This window comes from Poecile atricapillus, chromosome W, assembly GCF_030490865.1.
Source record: "Poecile atricapillus isolate bPoeAtr1 chromosome W, bPoeAtr1.hap1, whole genome shotgun sequence".
In the NCBI taxonomy this organism is placed as follows: domain Eukaryota; kingdom Metazoa; phylum Chordata; class Aves; order Passeriformes; family Paridae; genus Poecile; species Poecile atricapillus.
The window spans coordinates 56,869,354-56,887,354 of NC_081288.1; the positions used below are offsets into that span (position 1 = coordinate 56,869,354).

At 41.3% G+C, this 18,001-nt stretch overlaps 1 protein-coding gene across 1 annotated transcript in view; it reads left to right on the forward strand.

Annotated features, from left to right (window-relative positions):
• Positions 1-18,001, forward strand: part of LOC131591753 (gamma-tubulin complex component 6-like) — a 49,864-nt gene that overhangs the window by 1,273 nt on the left and 30,590 nt on the right. Inside the window, exons 3-14 of the mRNA XM_058862777.1 lie at positions 138-272; positions 588-684; positions 1,333-1,430; positions 1,507-1,611; positions 1,806-1,874; positions 2,517-2,643; positions 3,123-3,188; positions 3,554-3,613; positions 3,995-4,084; positions 5,363-5,469; positions 17,142-17,209; positions 17,693-17,963. Of these exons, the coding sequence (XP_058718760.1) occupies positions 138-272; positions 588-684; positions 1,333-1,430; positions 1,507-1,611; positions 1,806-1,874; positions 2,517-2,643; positions 3,123-3,188; positions 3,554-3,613; positions 3,995-4,084; positions 5,363-5,469; positions 17,142-17,209; positions 17,693-17,963 (1,293 nt within the window). The remainder of the gene's footprint in view (positions 1-137; positions 273-587; positions 685-1,332; positions 1,431-1,506; positions 1,612-1,805; positions 1,875-2,516; positions 2,644-3,122; positions 3,189-3,553; positions 3,614-3,994; positions 4,085-5,362; positions 5,470-17,141; positions 17,210-17,692; positions 17,964-18,001) is intronic.

Consider the following 18,001-nt stretch of genomic DNA (forward strand, 5'->3'; position numbering starts at 1 on the left):
TTTTTTTTCCATTTTTACTCTCATGTATCTCTCTTTTAGGGTAATTTTAAAATGGGGAGTTAAAAGCTAGGTTTTGTTAAGTGTATTAGTTACCTGTGCTGGTATAGTATAGTAATATCATTATTGCTTATTTTTAGTCCCATTTGTGATATTGAAGTGCCAGAAAGACTTTCATCCTCCTATGAGCAGCTTAGAAGTTACCATCTTGTGGAGAGATGTGTCCATGTACCTGCCAGAGAAGGAAGTGAGGATGAGATCCTGTTGGTTCACAGGTCTGAAACTTAACTTTCATTCAGATTAATTCAATGAAACAGCAGATCTCATATCTCCAGATGATATTTTGTTCCATTTGAAAAGAGTGTTTTAAAATTCAATGGCTTCCATTAATTTCAGTGAAGAATGTGTCACAATGTTGAGTGTGGCATAGGTGGTGAATTATGAATCTGCTATTCCACTAAATCTCCATTCTCACTCTGTGGGGTCTTAAGCAATGAATGCTGATTTATACATAGGAATACAAGTAAACTTCTAAAAACTATTTATAGTTGCCTACTTAAGTGTTGTGTTAATCTCTCCTTCCCCTACAGTTTAGAGCACCTGGAAGTGGCAAAAAGTACTCAGACAATGAATGAGGAGGAGCTGAAAAGGGTCTCTGAAAATTATGATGCTTTTTTCTTTCATCCGGTGTGTAAGTTAAACTGCTTCTGCTGTTGGGAGCTACAACTATTCGTGTTACTGCACCTGAGTGGCATTTTTCTAAGAAGCGGAAGATTAAAGTACATTTTTTGCTATTGATGTAGTCTCACGTTTATTTATGATACTATCATCATCTGTTTCTAGTTTAGTATAATGCTGTAATTTAAGTTGCCCAAGTATTCTGTCATCTATTTTGTAATTGCGTCATACCAATACAATATACTACTCAAATTTTAGCTCTATTTTTGTCACTTAATATCGCTGTAGACCATTAGTGACCTGCAAATCACATTTTGGTAACAATTGCTCTTAAATATTGTGGCATGAAATGGAGATGAGGTCTTCTGTGTTATGTTTCTGTAGGGGTTAATTCCTTGTTTTCAAAGATGCCATGTTATTCCATTCAGTACATCCGTCTCACATTTTTTACCTGCTCCACAGAGAACATCCTTATAAAGATTATGCTGATCACTGGTAATCATAGGGAAAGCACACTGGGACCCATGTTGTAAAGTTCTGTTTCGGCTATTTTCATATAGCATTAGTGGGGTAGAATGATGTCAAGACAATTTGCTGTTGGGATGCTAAAGCATGTCATGTGCACCTTGTTTAAGCTGATGAGTTTCTCTTTCTCAGAGCACTTACCACTGTGCCAGATTAGCAGTAGGAGCAACTTTGCAGCTGGTGGATGCTGTGATGTCAGGAAAAGTGCGCAATGGAATGGCGTTAGTCAGGTAAGAAAATACGTGAGAAAGTTTTCACTTAGCAAAATTTTTTTTGTTGTGAATAATTTATAAAATTTTGGTTCAGACCTCCAGGTCACCACAGCCAGAGAAATGCAGCTAATGGGTTCTGTTTGTTCAACAACGTTGCTATTGCAGCAGAATATGCAAAATTGAAATATGGTCTGCAGAGGTAAGTGCATGGTTGATTGTAGAGAAGCTTTTCATATGTAAACAGTTTGACATTGTACTAGTTCAGATGAATGTCTAGAGCTTTCTGGGTGTCATGTTCCTTTTGGTTCAGAAAAACATTTTTCATTTATACCTTCTGTAGATTAAGATGCTGTGGCTCTTTCTCTGAGTGTTTTCTTTTACTGATCTGTACAGAATCCTAATTGTTGACTGGGATGTGCACCATGGGCAAGGAACCCAATATATATTTGAAGAAGATCCAAGGTTTGAATGATTTTTTTCTTCTTTAATGCCAGGTGTTTAAAGATTGTTTGCCTTTCTAGAAAATACAATTTCTTAAACTTCTAAAACTAGAATCTTGCAGAACATTTACCTTGCTATTTTAGTCTCTCTGTTTTTAATTTGTTATAAAATAGAATATCTAAATCAAAATAAAATGTAAATCTGTTCTACTTTAAAGAATAACAAACAAAATAAGCAATATGATTACCTTGATTTGTCAGTACTCAGGTAATACATCTATTCTCTGTTCACAAATCTCTCAGTTAAAGTCTTCAAGTAGTAGTTGGATAAAATACAAAATACATGAGCTTTATAATTTTTTTGGAAAAGTGACATAAGTAGATTCTAGAAACAAGTGTGCTGTTCTGAAAATTCCTTGTATTTGATCTGTATGGAGTGCATGCTTACAAGACATTTTTAGCATGTTAATTTTTAGGTTCATTTCAGCATAAGACCTACTGTACCAATTTTCACAGTATAAATCCTTTGAGAGAACTAAGAAGAAAGGATAGAATAGTTTTATTTTCTTGCTTTCAGGCAATGCAGTCACCAGGTTCAGTTTATAAAGTCATTTCCACAATCTTTTTGTCAAATTGGGTTCTTATTTTTTTATTTAATTTTCAGTGTTCTGTACTTTTCTTGGCATCGCTATGAACATCAGGAATTCTGGCCCTCACTCAAAGAATCTGATTATGATGCTGTGGGTCTGGGAAAAGGAAAAGGTTTTAACATAAATTTGCCCTGGAATAAGGTAAATATTGTTTACAGCACAACAAATCAAGTACCATAGTTTTGTATCTCATCGTTTATATAACACTTTCTGAGTAAGTGCACTGCTTCACTTGCTTGGCAAATGTCTTACACAGTATATATCCTTCCTGTCAGGGGAATGAATGTCTGCTGGAAAATTATGGTTCAGAATGTGATAATGTTTGAAAAATAAAAGGGAGAGAATAATTCACACACTCATTTTTATTTGAATGTCTTGCCTAGCCGTCAAATCAAAAAGTGTTTCAGGAGACAGTTGCATCCATTCTTGTTTAGCAGAGAACCGAAGCTCATTAAGATTAAAAATGGTGGATATTTATGCACTTTACTTAAATAGAGGGGTTTTTACTGTACTTCATAGGATCCCCTCATCTTTTCCTGTCTTTCCCTAAAGCCATTCATTCATTCAGCCATTCCAGCCATTCCAACTGGAAAACAACCAGTGTTTCTCATACTTTTCAGGTTGGGATGGGAAATTCAGATTACCTTGCTGCATTTTTCCATGTGTTGCTTCCGATGGCTTTTGAGGTAATTTTTTACTGCCAAAGAGTACTTCCTAAGTGTTTCTTAAGCAGGTACCATTGAATATTTTATAGAAATGCAGTCATTGCCAGTAGTACAGTTAATACATACATTTATTCTGCTGGTATGACATTGCCGTGATCAACTGAATAGTATTTATGGAATTTTAGCTTTTAAATATTCAACATAATCATCTGCAACTTCTCCAGCAGAAATGAAAATAGTGTAAAAGGGTAATGTATTCAAGGAGAATACTAATTTGAGTTCATATTCTAATTGAAAAAACAGCTGATCATGGTAAAGTTGAAATCCCGTACAAAACTGAAAATAGGACATAAAGATGTGCTACAGCTGTCTCTCTTTTATAACAGTTTGATCCTGAACTGGTAATTGTCTCCTCCGGATATGATTCTGGAATTGGTGACCCTGAAGTAAGTAACTTGTGGTCTTTACGTTGTCAGTCATGAATCTATTAAGAAAATATTCCTGCTGTTTTAATGGTCTGTGATTGTTAAGTGAAGTTCACTTTGATCAAGCATCAAGCTAAAAATACATGCTTGAGTCTTTAGGCTGACCCAAGTTCATTAAACATTACAACGAGACATGTAAAGACAGATTATCCCATATGTGTAATTATTGTGCTGGTTTTTTTCACCTTCCTTAAATACAATTGGTTCAGCATTCTGTTTGATATAATGAGAGGCAAGTGTTCTGGTGTTCCATCTCAGACTTGGGTACTTCAGATTGTTTGGGTTTCTTTCCAGTGTTTTTGAATCAAGGTGTTAGCTCTTAAAATTTTTTCTTTGGTTTAGGGTCAGATGAATGCCACTCCTGAGGTTTTTTCCCACCTTACCCATTTCCTGATGCAGTTAGCTAATGGAAAGCTGTGTGTCATCCTAGAGGTAAAGAAATTTTGAAATATATTCCAAGGGGGAAGGTCTTTGTATTAGAGTATTTGTATTGGGGCAAACTAGAAGCTAGGATGCGAAACTTCTTAACCAAATAATTTCTTATTTTTATCTTTCTTTTGAGTACTAGGAATGCAAAAATGACTAAGATTTGAGAGCATTCTTATACTTTAGATTTTTGAAACAAAGGAGATATATGCTCATCATTCAAAAAAACATATCTTCCACAAATCTGTTTAGTTCTTGTGAACAGTGATTATTCTACTGCTCTTGACAGTCCCAAACTCATTGAAATGTATTTAGTGAAGAGGCTGTATTAGCAATTTTTTACAAGTGTACCTCACCAAGTAAAGGAGATTTTATAAAACCTTTAACCTAAAAATACTCTTACCTAGTAATGGAGTACTTAGAACCCTCTTTTTTGATTTAATGACTGTATGCAGGCTCTTTAGGAGCTCTTCCTTATTCTTTTTTTAAACAATTGAAATCTTTTCTCCTTTTGAAATCTAGACTTCAACTCCCTATTTCTGCTGCATGTTAGAAAAATAGTGGCTTTTCAGGTAAACAAGTGTGTGGTAATATTGCTGCCAACAAGGTCTTTAAGACTGAACTGTGTATTAATTGATTCACTTGACCTCTTGTTTTGCATGACCTTTCTTCTGTCATCCTTCTCTTTAGCAGGTTATTATAGATATTTTTGTCTATTAGCTGAAGTACAAATAAGCATTCACCCCTACCACGGGTGGTGTGACTGCTCCATAGGTGATAGATGGCTTCTTGCATGTCACCTAGCAGTCTTAAATCCATCTTGTTCTCCAAATTGTGCCAAACTATTAGGCAACCACATCTGAAAAGTGTCAGGCTGTGGGAGTTTTCTCTCATTTTCTCTCATTTCTCTTGTCAATTTCTACCATTTTAGAGGAAAGTGATAGCATTTGCCTTCTAATGATCTTCCACAAGGATTGTTGAAGATGGCAGGTTGTAGATGGGAATGGAGAAGTGATGTGGTTTTATGGCAAAGTAATGACTGATTTCTGAAATTACTTGAACTATGACAAAGTGAGTTCAATCATGAGATGCCTGTGAAGTTCAGCAGGTGGCCACTAACTTACTGTTTTCATATTGAAAAATCTTTGACTTAAATATACTTGCATATCGTCTTCTTTTTCTGTAAATACAGACACGTTTCAAAAGGATAGTTTATTTTCTATGTTGGAATTTAGAGAGCTGTTAACAGTACTTGTTCCTTGGTTGACACAAAATACTTTTCAGGGTGGATACCACTTGAAATCATTGGGTGAATCAGTGTGCATGACTGTAAAAACTTTGCTTGGAGATCCTGTACCTCAAATTACTGGAGAAATGGCACCTTGTCTAAGGTAAGCATATGAAGAATTTTAGAACAACTAATGTGTTTTTTAAAGAGACTAACGACATGTATGCTTTGAACATTTTGCTGAAGTAATGTTTTAATAAGGTAGTTTATAATATATTATTTTCTACTTTGGATAACTTGCATTTTTAAAAAGTCAACCAAGGTACAGTTTTATATACTTTTATATACTTTTTTTTCTGGAATTATTTCAAGTTGTGAGGTTTTATAGCATAAAAGGTCATTTTATCCTTAGGCTTTTTTATCCTGTAGAAATCTATCTCACTCAAGGCTGAGATAATCCTGCTGTAATCAAGGTAATAACAGTTAACTACAGTCAGTATTTGGGAATGTATGCAGCTGCAAGGATTAGTGCTTCAGCCCCCAGAGCTGCTTCAGTCACTGTAGTGATGCCGAATTTTGCCCCAAAAGGCGATAAATAACTGTCTAAGAGACGCAGTTTAAGTCAGATAGACAGGAGGTATTTTATTAGCAACGTGCACGTTGGGGAAATCTCTAAAGGGAGTTTTCCAAAGTCTTACAGCAAAAGCGTGCCTTTTATACAGTTTTAGGTTTGGGATTACATCATATCCATGCATATTCATATGGGGCGTGCCGTAGGCGGAGCGTGGGCGGAAACTTCTGTTTTGAGGATCTTTTCGGGGGTCGTTCCGGTCGGCCTTCATCGTGGGCGAGGGTCTCCGAGGAGTCTTCCTCTTTAAACTTTTGAACTTTTCTCCAAATTTGGTCCTTTCCCGGTGTAGTTGGCCGAGTTCCTAAGCTCCTAGGGCCAACTTGTCATATTGACATTAGGCATGCTTTAGCTTCGGCTTGAATTACGCTTTGTCCGGTGCTTTTTCATCCTTATCTTCCCCTCCTGTCGTTGTGTTTATTGCTTCCAGGTGTTCCCTTCATATTCTATGTTTTAACCCATTATTTCTCGAAGGCTATCTATTTTATGGCTTCATTCCCCCCTTTTCTTATGACTTACGAATTCTTTCGTCAAGATCTGATCCTAAGAGTGCTGATGTCTGATCCTAAGAGCGCTGATGCGCTCGTACCATAGCCCAAACCATTTGGGTCCTTTTCATTATGATCCTTAGCTTCCACCACATAAAAATATTTGTAAAAGTTAAAACCAACAGGGCTCCAACTACCAATATCATTGGGTGCACCAGGTAATTGAAAACCTGTGTAGCTGTTGGGGAAAATCCTGTGAAGATATCCCACCAATGATGCTGGCCTACTTGTTCTACTTCGGTGAGGACATTCTTTATTCTTTCTGAATCATGTTCTACCTGCCATACCATCCGTGTAGTTGTTTGATTCACTCTTTGCACCAATTCCTTTACTTTAGGGTGTGCGAGCATTGCTTTCAGAATTTTGACATCCATCCCTATTTGCAATTCTGGTATTTCTCGATACAGGTTAAAATCTGTGTTAATTAGCTGTTGAGTAGTTATTGGGACAGTATAATGAAAATCGCAACCCACTATTTTGGTAAAGTTGCATACACAAAAGTTAGTATTGTTAGTTTCCTCTTGGCAATTATCTATAGTGACATTGTCACAGGCTGTCCGTACGCAAGCACACCCATTCCCTATATAGTAAACTTGTGACTGTGTTCTATTATGCAAAAGCACTTCAAAGGTGCACACTCTATTTTCAGCATCTAAGCATAAATCTTCTGCCTCTACTACAGCGTTTTCGCAAACATAGCCTAGCTGTCCTCTAGGAATACATGCCTCTGTGCTAACCGATTGCCACTTATTTTTGATATAATCATAACTGGCCCAAACATTGTGATCTATTGGCTTGACAATGACATCTTGTTGCATTGTCCCTAGGGTGAGGATAGGAAAAATAGCTCTTTCCTCTGCCGCACTGATGGTGAGGACATAAGCTTCGATATGTTCCTGTTGAGGTTCATAAGTGAAATTTACTAATTGCCACCAGGCTTGGTGGTCCTTCTCGAATTGTGTAGTATGATTGTCCTTTAATATTGTTTCCCTTAGTTCTTGAGGTAATATACCTGACGTTCCTTCTCTCATTATTCCTGCCGCTACCGATTGTACCCACTGTTGTGTCTGAGAGCATTGGATAGCGAGTGCAATGTCTTTACTAAGCTCTCCTGTGTAATCAGCGAGCTTTACAAAATCCTCTGCAGTATGGTTTGCTACCATGGTTAGTAATTTTACTACTAGCGATTGTGTTTCTGCCAATGTAAGCATAGATGAACTCAGCGGCACCTTGAGTTTTCCTAAGTTGGTGGTGACAGTGCTCAATTTGTTCACCAATACCTCTTGATCTACTGTATTCAGTATTCCAAATCCAGTACCAACCCATCCACTTATATCTCTTTGCGCCCGCCTGTGATAGGACCTAGTTGCTAGCCATGCATTCCATCCCTTAAGGCTTTGCTGTACAAATGGTCGGCAATCCTTCTGCAGATGCGTAACATCGGCATGTATATTCATCTGCACCTTTTTCAGGGAATAAGTGGGGTCCAATAATAATTTTAGTTCATTAGATTTCCTTATCACTTGAGGCCCTACAAAAGTTCAATTGTGCACTACTTTGCATTCCGCTGGTGGAGTGGTTTATTGGGGCAAGTCTAGATTTGGATATAAGGAGATCACGTCTTCCGATAGTGCCACCTTATATTCAACAGCATGCCCACCAGGGACCCCCTCTAGGCTAAGACCTTGTTCCGGTATCTTCAACTGTCTTTCGCATATGAACGACATCGATTGATCCAATCTAAATGCTATCTCACACCGTGCCTTCCCTTCCTCGGGACCACCAGATGCCACGATCTTTCCCGCAGGAAAAAGAAGAGGGTGAGGGTCAAGGGTTATGTTTTGAGGACGCAGCTCCCCAAGCGAATCTTTTCTATAAATTACTGTGTTTTGGGGCTGTGATCCGGTTGGATCTTCCCGGAAATCACTCCACCGACATGAAATTGGGCCTTTTTGCTGCCTCCAAATAGTGGGCTTGCCCATTTTCACCGGACTAAAGGTAATTAGGTTATGTTCGGATGCTGATTTCCTCAAGGATCGAATTGTTAATACTAGCTGCCTTGTTTTTCCTTCCACTGAGTCAAGCTCTCGACACCCAATTTGGATTTGGTCTCCCTTGTATGCTACCATGGAAGGTTGATGCCATAATTTACTTGCGTATGGCTGATTGTTACGTAGGGCATATACCTTGAAATAGGGTCCCTTCGCTCCCCATTCCGGGTGGATACACTGGTGTGCGTGAGACCATGGGTCTATTGGGGCAGAGTCTTGGGGAAGAACTATACTTATCGAGAGTCCAATGATCAGGGTTGAAAGGGCCTGAGGTGAAGTCAAGATCATGATGTCCGTTCCTCTTGTTTACTCTCTGGAGCTTTCTTGACCCGCGAGTAATGAATCCACGTAGGTCGCTCCTTGATCCGGACCGCGGTGAAGGTAGTCAGCAGCACTTGGAAAGGTCCCTCCCACTTCTCTTGTAGGGGTTTTCCTAAAAGATTCTTAACATACACCCAATCACCGGGATTAAACGGATGCAATTTACAATCAGGTTGTTTAGGTTGGTGCTCTATCACCACGGTAGCATTCTTATCTAATTGTTTCCCCACTGTAATTACATAATCATAAATGTACTGGTTATCGATTTGGTCTATGGCATCCCCGTTTACAACTTGCATAGCATAAGGTCTACCATACAGGATTTCGAATGGGCTTAGCTTCTCTTTTGACCTTGGTTTGACTCTCAGCCTCAGCAGAGCAATAGGCAAGGCTTGATACCATTGCAAATTAGTCTCTTGGCATATTTTGGCAATTTGCTGCTTAATAAGATGATTCATTTTTTCTACTTGTCCACTGGCCTGTGGATGATAAGGCGTATGTAATTGCCATTTGATTTGTAATGCTTTGCTTATTGCTCTCACCACTTTCGCACAGAAGTGTGTACCCCTATCCGAGGAAATACTCTTCGGTACCCCAAACCGTGGAATGATTTCATTCAACAGTATTTTGGTCACTTCTCTTTCCTTGTTTGTCCTGCAAGGGAATGCTTCAGGCCACCCAGAAAATGTATCAGTTAATACCAACAAATATCGAAACCCCCCTTTTCTTGGGAGCTCAGAAAAATCAATTTGCCATACTTCACCTGGGAATTTACCTCGACTTATGGCTCCTTGGTGTATCTTGGTTCCCGTATTCGGGTTATTTTTCAGGCACCGTTCGCACTGGGATGTTACGTGCTTTATAGTAGTAAATAATTTCGGTCCTGCTATCCTGGTTTGCAAATATTGGTAAAGCGGATCCAAACCCCAATGGGCCTTCTCATGTTCTGCTTTTACAAACTGCCACATCACATTTCCTGGTACTACTAACTGTCCTGTTTCCAATTGACCCCAACCATTTTCTAATATTTTGCCCTTATTTCTTTGAATCCATCTATGGTCTGATTCCTGGTAATCTGGCTTGATACTGATATCCAGGTCTCCTGGTATTAGGGCCGTTATTCCCACTTCCCTAGACCTTGTGGCAGCTAATTTGGCCTCTGTATCTGCCTTTCTATTTCCTATTTCTGGAATAGTATTGCCTTTCAGATGTCCCTTACAATGCATTATGGCCACTTGAGCTGGGAGTTGGACCGCCTCTAGCAATCGCAGAACCTCCTCTGCATGTTTAACTGTTTTTCCTTGTGTAGTCAACAGTCCTCTTTCTTTCCAGATGGCCCCATGAGCATGTACAACAGAAAAGGCATATTTAGAGTCTGTCCATATATTGATTTGCATGTTCTCTGCCAATTCCAGAGCTCGAGTCAGAGCTATCAGTTCTGCCTTCTGGGCTGAAGTTCCTGTGGGCAAGGGGTTCGACTCAATTACCCTTTCTGTAGTAGTGACTGCATAACCAGCCATTCTTACTCCTTGCTTCACGAAGCTGCTGCCATCCGAGAACCAGTTGTCCGCATCTTCGAACGGCTCTTCTTTGAGGTCCGGGCGACTGGAATAGACAGCTTCAATTGTTTCCAGGCAGTTGTGTTCGATGGGTTCTGCCGGGGCTCTTCCTTCTAGAAATGAAGCTGGGTTCACAATGTTAGTTACCTGAATGGTTACGTCATCTGATTCAGCCAGAACGGCCTGGTATTTTAGGAATCTGGAAGGCGACAACCAATGGTTGCCTTTCTGTTCCAGCACAGCCGACACGGTGTGGGATACTAGTACAGTCACCTTTTGGCCCAGCGTGAGCTTCCTGGCCTCTTCTATGTTAATTATCACTGCGGCCACTGCCCTCAGACAGCCTGGCCATCCTTTGCTTACTTCATCCAATCGCTTAGAGAAGTAGGCCACAGCTCTCTTGTGTGGTCCCAGCTGCTGTGCTAGGACTCCTAAGGCCATCCCTTGTCGTTCGTGGGAGAACAGCCAGAATGGTTTTGATACATCTGGGAGACCTAAGGCTGGTGCTCTCATTAGTTCCATCTTCAGCTTCTTGAAGGCTTCTTCTGCCTCGGGAGTCCAAACTAGGATGTTCTTAGCCTCCTTCAACAAATCATACAGTGGTTTAGCGAGTATCCCGTACGGGTAGATCCATAGCCGACACCAACCTGTCATCCCCAAAAAGGCGCGCAGATCTCTCACCGTCTCTGGTTTGGGCATCTGGCAGATGGCCTCTTTCCTAGCTGCTCCCAGGGATCGCTGTCTTCTGGAGACTTCGTATCCCAGGTACACCACTTGTTTCTGTACCAGCTGTGCTTTCTGTTGAGAGACTCGATATCCACTTAAACCCAGGAAATTCAGCAAGGAAATAGTCCATTCAATGCATTCTTCCTCTGTCGCTGTTGCTATTAGGAGGTCGTCTACGTACTGCAGAAGGGTGCCATCTCCCAGCGGCCTTTCCCACTGTTCTAGTTCCTTGGCTAACTGATTCCCAAAAACCGTAGGGGAATTGCACCACCCTTGGGGCAACACTGTCCAGGTGAGTTGGGTCTTTCTTCCACTATCTACAGATTCCCACTCAAAGGCAAAAATCTTTTGACTCTCGAGAGCTAAGGGGAGGCAAAAGAACGCGTCTTTTAAATCTAATACGGTGAACCAGGCCAAATTCTCCTTCAGTCTGGTCAAAAGCGTGTATGGGTTAGCAACTACCGGATGCAATGCCTTAGTTATTTCATTTACTGCTCTCAAATCCTGGACTAACCTATAGGTTCCATTAGGTTTCTTGACTGGCAGGATTGGTGTATTAAAATCTGATTCGCATTCTACCAATAACCCCAGTTCCATAAACCTTCTGATTGTGGGCTCAATCCCTTTCCTATCTTCTATCCTCAAAGGGTATTGTTTCTTTCTCACCGGTTTTGTCCTAGCTTTAAGTTCAACGACAATCGGTGCTGCTTGTTTTGATTTTCCAGGTATATCAGTAGCCCACACCAATGGGTACGTCTTGCTCAGGATTTGCTCGAAATTGTGGCTTTCAGGTTTAGGCTCTACACAACTGATCGTTAGGCTTAAAGCTGTAATCAGTTGTTCTTCATTTACTTGAAACTCCAATTGATCTTTGTTAAACTTTATTACAGCCTCAAGTTCTCCAATAAGTCTCTCCCTAGTAGGGGTTTTGGTGAATTTGGTAAATACAGGAACTGATGAATTCCCATTTGCTTCCCAATTTTGTATTTAATGGGTTTCAAAAAGTAAGCCTTTTCTGGTTGGCCTGTTGCTCCCACAACTTGTACAAATTCATCACTTTTAGGTACAAATTCTTGATTTAAAACCGAAAAGGTTGCTCCCGTATCAATCAAAAAGTCTAATTCCTTTTTACCCTCCCCTAGCTCTATCTTAACCAGTGGGTCTGCTAGGGTACGGCCCACCGGTCCCCTTCATTCACTATCCTGAGGCGTGGTAGTAGTGGTGGCCATTAGCCTTTCCCTTAGCTGGGGGCATTCTCGCTTCCAGTGTCCCGTCTGCAGGCAGTACGCACATTGATTCGGCCCTACCCCGTTTGAATGGGGCTGGAGCCTCCTTCCCCTTCCTGCTGGGTTGTCTCTACCTCTTCCCCTGGTTCCAGGTTCCGAGTAGCCTGTCTTCTGAGCTGCCACTGCTACAGCCACTACTCAAGCTATCCTCCTGTCCTCCTTTTTCTTCTCCTCAACTTCTCTATTATTGTATACTTTCCACGCCTCATTCAGCAGTGTCTCTAGGTTTTTATTTGCCGGGTGCTCGAGCTTTTGTAATTTCTTCCTGATGTCTGGGTTACTCTGTCCCATCATTAACCCTAACAAATGCTGTTTCCCTTCCTCTGTTGCTGGGTCCAGGGGTGTGTATTGTCTCATTGCTGCCCTAAGCCTATCCAGAAATTCTGACGGGGTCTCATCCTTTCCCTGCCTGACATCATACAGCATCGACCAATTGACAGCCTTAGGGATCGCATTACGCAAGCCCATCGCTATCAATTTTCTATACTGCACTAGCCGTTGATAGTGTTCCGCGTTGCCCGGGTCCCACTCTGGTTTACTGCTGGGAAAATTATCTTCTAGTCTCCCCGATAATAGTTGGGCATGTCGCCTCCCCGTTTCCAATACGAGTTCCCTTTCCGTATCTGTCAACTCTGACAACATCACTTCTATATCCTCCCAATCAATATCTAAGTTCTTTGCCATTAGTTCAAACCTCTTTGCTACTCCCTCTGGATTCCTCCTGAAGTTCCTTGCCTCATCCCTCCAATTGTTCAAATCACTCGTCGAGAATGGCACCTTTACTCTAGTCTTTTCCCCTACCATTGGCATAACTTGTCGGAGAGGAGCTATCGTGCGATTCCCTTTCTCCCCTTGCTTTGCTTCCCACCGTGCCACAGATCTGGTGTAATACGAGTGACTGGTCCCCTCCCCGGGATCTTCTTCCTGTGCCTCAATGCCTTCCCTATTCTTTCTCTTCTCTTTCTTCTTTCCCCCTTCCTGCTCTTCATTTTCCTCTCCTATCTCTATCACACAATCCATCCGATTCTCATCCTGCGTCTGTCGCCTCTTTTGTATCTGCCAGCTCTTATCCTGTCCCGGGCTGCGGTTCCTCTCATCCTCTGCTCCCCCTCCACTTCTCTTATCCTCTATCTGAATTACTATGTTCAGTTTCTGTGAGTTACTCTCTGCCTCCCTTTCGCATGTCTCATTATCATTCTTCTCGCTGTATCTCAATTTAGGGACGTCGCCTCCCGGTGAATTGCTTTTATCCCCAGTCCTTGGTGTACTGGTTTCCATTCTACAGACGCCTCCTTTTCTGGAGGTGTTGCTATCTCCATATGGACTGAGCTCGGGTATGCTACGTGTCTCCCTTCGGCTCTCTGCTTCTGACCCACTGCCTTCCTCCCCCTCAACTTCCAGTCTGGGTGGGCTGTCAGCATCCATGTAGCTCCCTGACCCCTGTGGACTATCTAGTCCCTGAGGGCTGTTTTTCCTCTCGTCAATCCCTGATTTTAATGGGCTGCCCTCCTTCCAACTGTTGTCTAGCCTCTGGGGGCTGTGCCCAAACTTAGATTTCCACCATCGTTCTAGTTCCTTTAATGGGGTAGGATCCCCTTGTTCCTCTTTTGGCCTGGGGAGGGGCCCTTCTCGTCCTGGGGCAAATGGATGGTATTCCCACAGGCTTATTTCGCTCTCCTTTCCACTGTCCCTTCTTGTTAACTTAAGACATTGTTGCCCAATGCTACATGCATCGCAGCAACGTTCTTTGGGCTTTGAACCTTTCTTATCTTTTTCCAGGGCTAGTACTAGAGGATCCTGAGGGGCTACATTAATTCCGCACTCTTTTTGCCACTCAGGTTTATTCCTCAAGGTGAAAAACATGTCTGCGTACATCACCTCATCCCACTTATTGAGCCGGCGGAGGAAGAGCATTAGTTGTAAAATGGTATTATAATTAATTGTTCCCTCGGGCGGCCATTTCTCATTATCATCTAACTTATACAATGGCCACCACTGCGTACAATATTTGAGAAGTGTCTTTTTACTTATGTTTCCCCCCGGAATCCCTCCCAGGTCCTTCCAATGCTTTAGGATGCACCCTAAGGGGGTTTTCATATTTACGTCCTTACTCTGTTGACCTCCCATGACTATCCCCTGTATCTGCGTTTCCTGTTAACCGAAACAGTCCCTCTCTCACAACCACGATATGCTGATATATTTTAACACTTCATGCACACAATCTCAATCGCTTCGTCCGTTTCCGACCTGGCTTCTCGCGAAGAACAGGAAATGCGGAGCAGGACTCCCTCTCGCTTCGCAGCTACGCTGCGTCTCACTCACCCTCACATACAACACACACTTATAAAATAAAATTGTTTTACCAGGTTTGGTCACAAAAAAAGTCGCCCACAAACTGTGAGGTACCGGCTTCCCAAATTCAAGGCACGTAGACAGCACAATGCGCGTTTCAATCTATTACATAAAGAGTAACAAGATGTCTCCTATAAAACTTTGCAACAAACACATAAAACGAACACACAAAACACATACAAACACCAATGGTACCAAAACCTATGATGTCCGAGATATCGAACACAAATGGTACCAATTAGGGACAAACACCAATGGTACCAAAACCTATGATGTCCGAGATATCGAACACAAATGGTACCAATTAGGGATTTTTACCAGGGCGTCCCCTGGTTTACCCTTCGGTGGTCACGTCTGACCCCCGTGTCCCAATAAAGCGCTTTAAACCAAAACCAATAAACAATTAAAAGTACCTCTTAATTGGAGCAGGAGATGCAGGGAATCCTTCCTCTGCCGAAGAGCGCTGGTCCGGGAGGGGAGTCTCTTCTGACAAAAATCCGTCAGGGGCCCCAGAGGGTCCCGGCCCCGGACCGGCTCTTCGGAGGGAACCCCTCAAAGTCTGAGTCTCCTGTTTGGTCCCACCTGGGTCGCCAGAACTGATGCCGAATTTTGCCCCAAAAGGCGATAAATAACTGTCTAAGAGACGCAGTTTAAGTCAGATAGACAGGAGGTATTTTATTAGCAACGTGCACGTTGGGGAAATCTCTAAAGGGAGTTTTCCAAAGTCTTACAGCAAAAGCGTGCCTTTTATACAGTTTTAGGTTTGGGATTACATCATATCCATGCATATTCATATGGGGCGTGCCGTAGGCGGAGCGTGGGCGGAAACTTCTGTTTTGAGGATCTTTTCGGGGGTCGTTCCGGTCGGCCTTCATCGTGGGCGAGGGTCTCCGAGGAGTCTTCCTCTTTAAACTTTTGAACTTTTCTCCAAATTTGGTCCTTTCCCGGTGTAGTTGGCCGAGTTCCTAAGCTCCTAGGGCCAACTTGTCATATTGACATTAGGCATGCTTTAGCTTCGGCTTGAATTACGCTTTGTCCGGTGCTTTTTCATCCTTATCTTCCCCTCCTGTTGTTGTGTTTATTGCTTCCAGGTGTTCCCTTCATATTCTATGTTTTAACCCATTATTTCTCGAAGGCTATCTATTTTATGGCTTCAGTAGTGCAGCAATTGCAGGGGCAAAGCTTTCTCTCATCAGTGAGAGTTGATGTTATGCAGAGCCAGTCTTGATGAATACTTGTCTTTCTGGAATTTGGAGCATCAAGGCCTGGGGTGAAAAAGCACTTGACTATGTAGAGTTGTATCAAGATAATTAATTTTCAAGTCTAACTTCTTTTTAGAGACACTAAGACTGTGTTTGTACTGCAGTGGAATCTGACCTAGTAAAGCATTCTCAATCTTCAGTCCCACATCTAAACAGTGTCTTTCTCTCTACCTCTCTGCTACTATCTCCTCCACATCTCCCTGTTCTGTCCTCTATCTTTCTTTCAGCTCAGCAGCTGTCCTGTGCTTTTTCTATCAGAAAGGCTCCTCATGCAATTTGGTGGCAGCACCTCCCAGTTACCTGTGTTAGTTAAAACTCAGAGCTTGGATCAGCCAGGGAATCAGTGTGGATATTACATAGACTGTGAGCTGAGTTGCATTTGGTAAACTGATGGAGCAAAAGTGGTTGTTTTGCTTCCAGCACATCTCATGAGCCCTCTGTGTCCTCTTTTTCTTCTCTACCAGCTGTGGTATCTCAAATTGATATCATCCTATGTCATAGAGAGTTGATTACATACTTATCCAAGTCCAGCTCCTGAACACCTTACAAGTAACCTGCAAGTACATGGAATTTCTTCTGGATTTAATACGACCTGAATTATGTTTGTATGATAGCTAATGCAATGGGACCGTTTGCCCATAGTGCTGCAAATACCAGTGATAATAAAAAGGAGACTTCAACACAAATAATAGCAGGGTATGTGATTTGCTTAGTTCCTGAACAGATCGTCTTGCTTTTGAGTCAGTCTGATGAAATCTTTACATTGCGTAGATAAAATCTCTTGGCAAGACATTGACAGGAGACATTCAGGAGAAATTTTTCCTGAACTTATACAGGTGTGCTTCCTCCAACAGCAGGGCTGGGATTTCACTCATGTAAATGTGTGTACCTGCTCTATGTGTTCTTCACTTATCCTTTTTGACTCTCTCATCTTTTCAAGCAATGTGCCATTGACTCTCATTCTGTTTTGCATTCTTGGAAGAGATCAAAGTATGTTAATTTTCAGTTGAATTTTTTTGTTTTGCTTTTTTGTTGTGGTAAATTATGATTCCTCTTATGATTTTCTTCATTGCTGATACTGTTAATCTGGTTTATTTTTTAGTGCTGTTGAATCTATTCAAAATGTGAGAGCAGCACATAAACCCTACTGGAAATGGTTGGCTTATGAAGGTAGTTTCTCTTCATTCAAGCAAATGTTATTCATAAATGGATTTACACAGAAATTGAAAATTATTACAATTAATTTCAATGGATTAAACTAATCAAACAAGCAGTTACTCATCAAGTGACTGATGAAGAAGTATGAGGCTTCATTCGAGGTTGTGTATCAGCTGGTCTGAAAAGAACTTTCTGAAGCTGTCAAACACTATGCCAAAAAGTAGCACTTTGATATCTTTCTTTGAGGATGCTGTTTTCTGTGTCAAAAATATGGACATAAGCTTTATTACAATATATGACCTTTCACTAGGTTAAAACAAATGTTGTAGCACTGAAAAAATAACATCTGTGTCTGGAAACATTGTAGCTAGTGCATGGGAGTAAATATGCATACTGTGAATACAGATGTATTCTATTTTGTGAATAAATATAGGCAAATATTAACACGTTGCTTAGAAACTAATACCTGTGAAATTCCTCTTTCTTTTTCTCTAGATACATCATTTTTACAAAATTTGAGCACCAAATCACACTTACTAAAGAAGACTAATTCAAGTCCCTCCACAGAACTTGAATCTAAGATAACTAACAGCAGCAACACTGTCAAAGTAGAAAGGTTTTTGGAATTGCACATGAAAAATATTCTATTTCCAGTGCCTCCCATCAAAACAGCAACAGCTGGCTCTGAAGGTTCAGAACATTTTCTCCCTGAACATGTTCAGCTTGTGAAGGAAATGGACAAAAGTGAAGTAAAAGCTCTTGTCAGGTTGGTCCTATTTATTTTATTTTCCACAGAGCATGAGA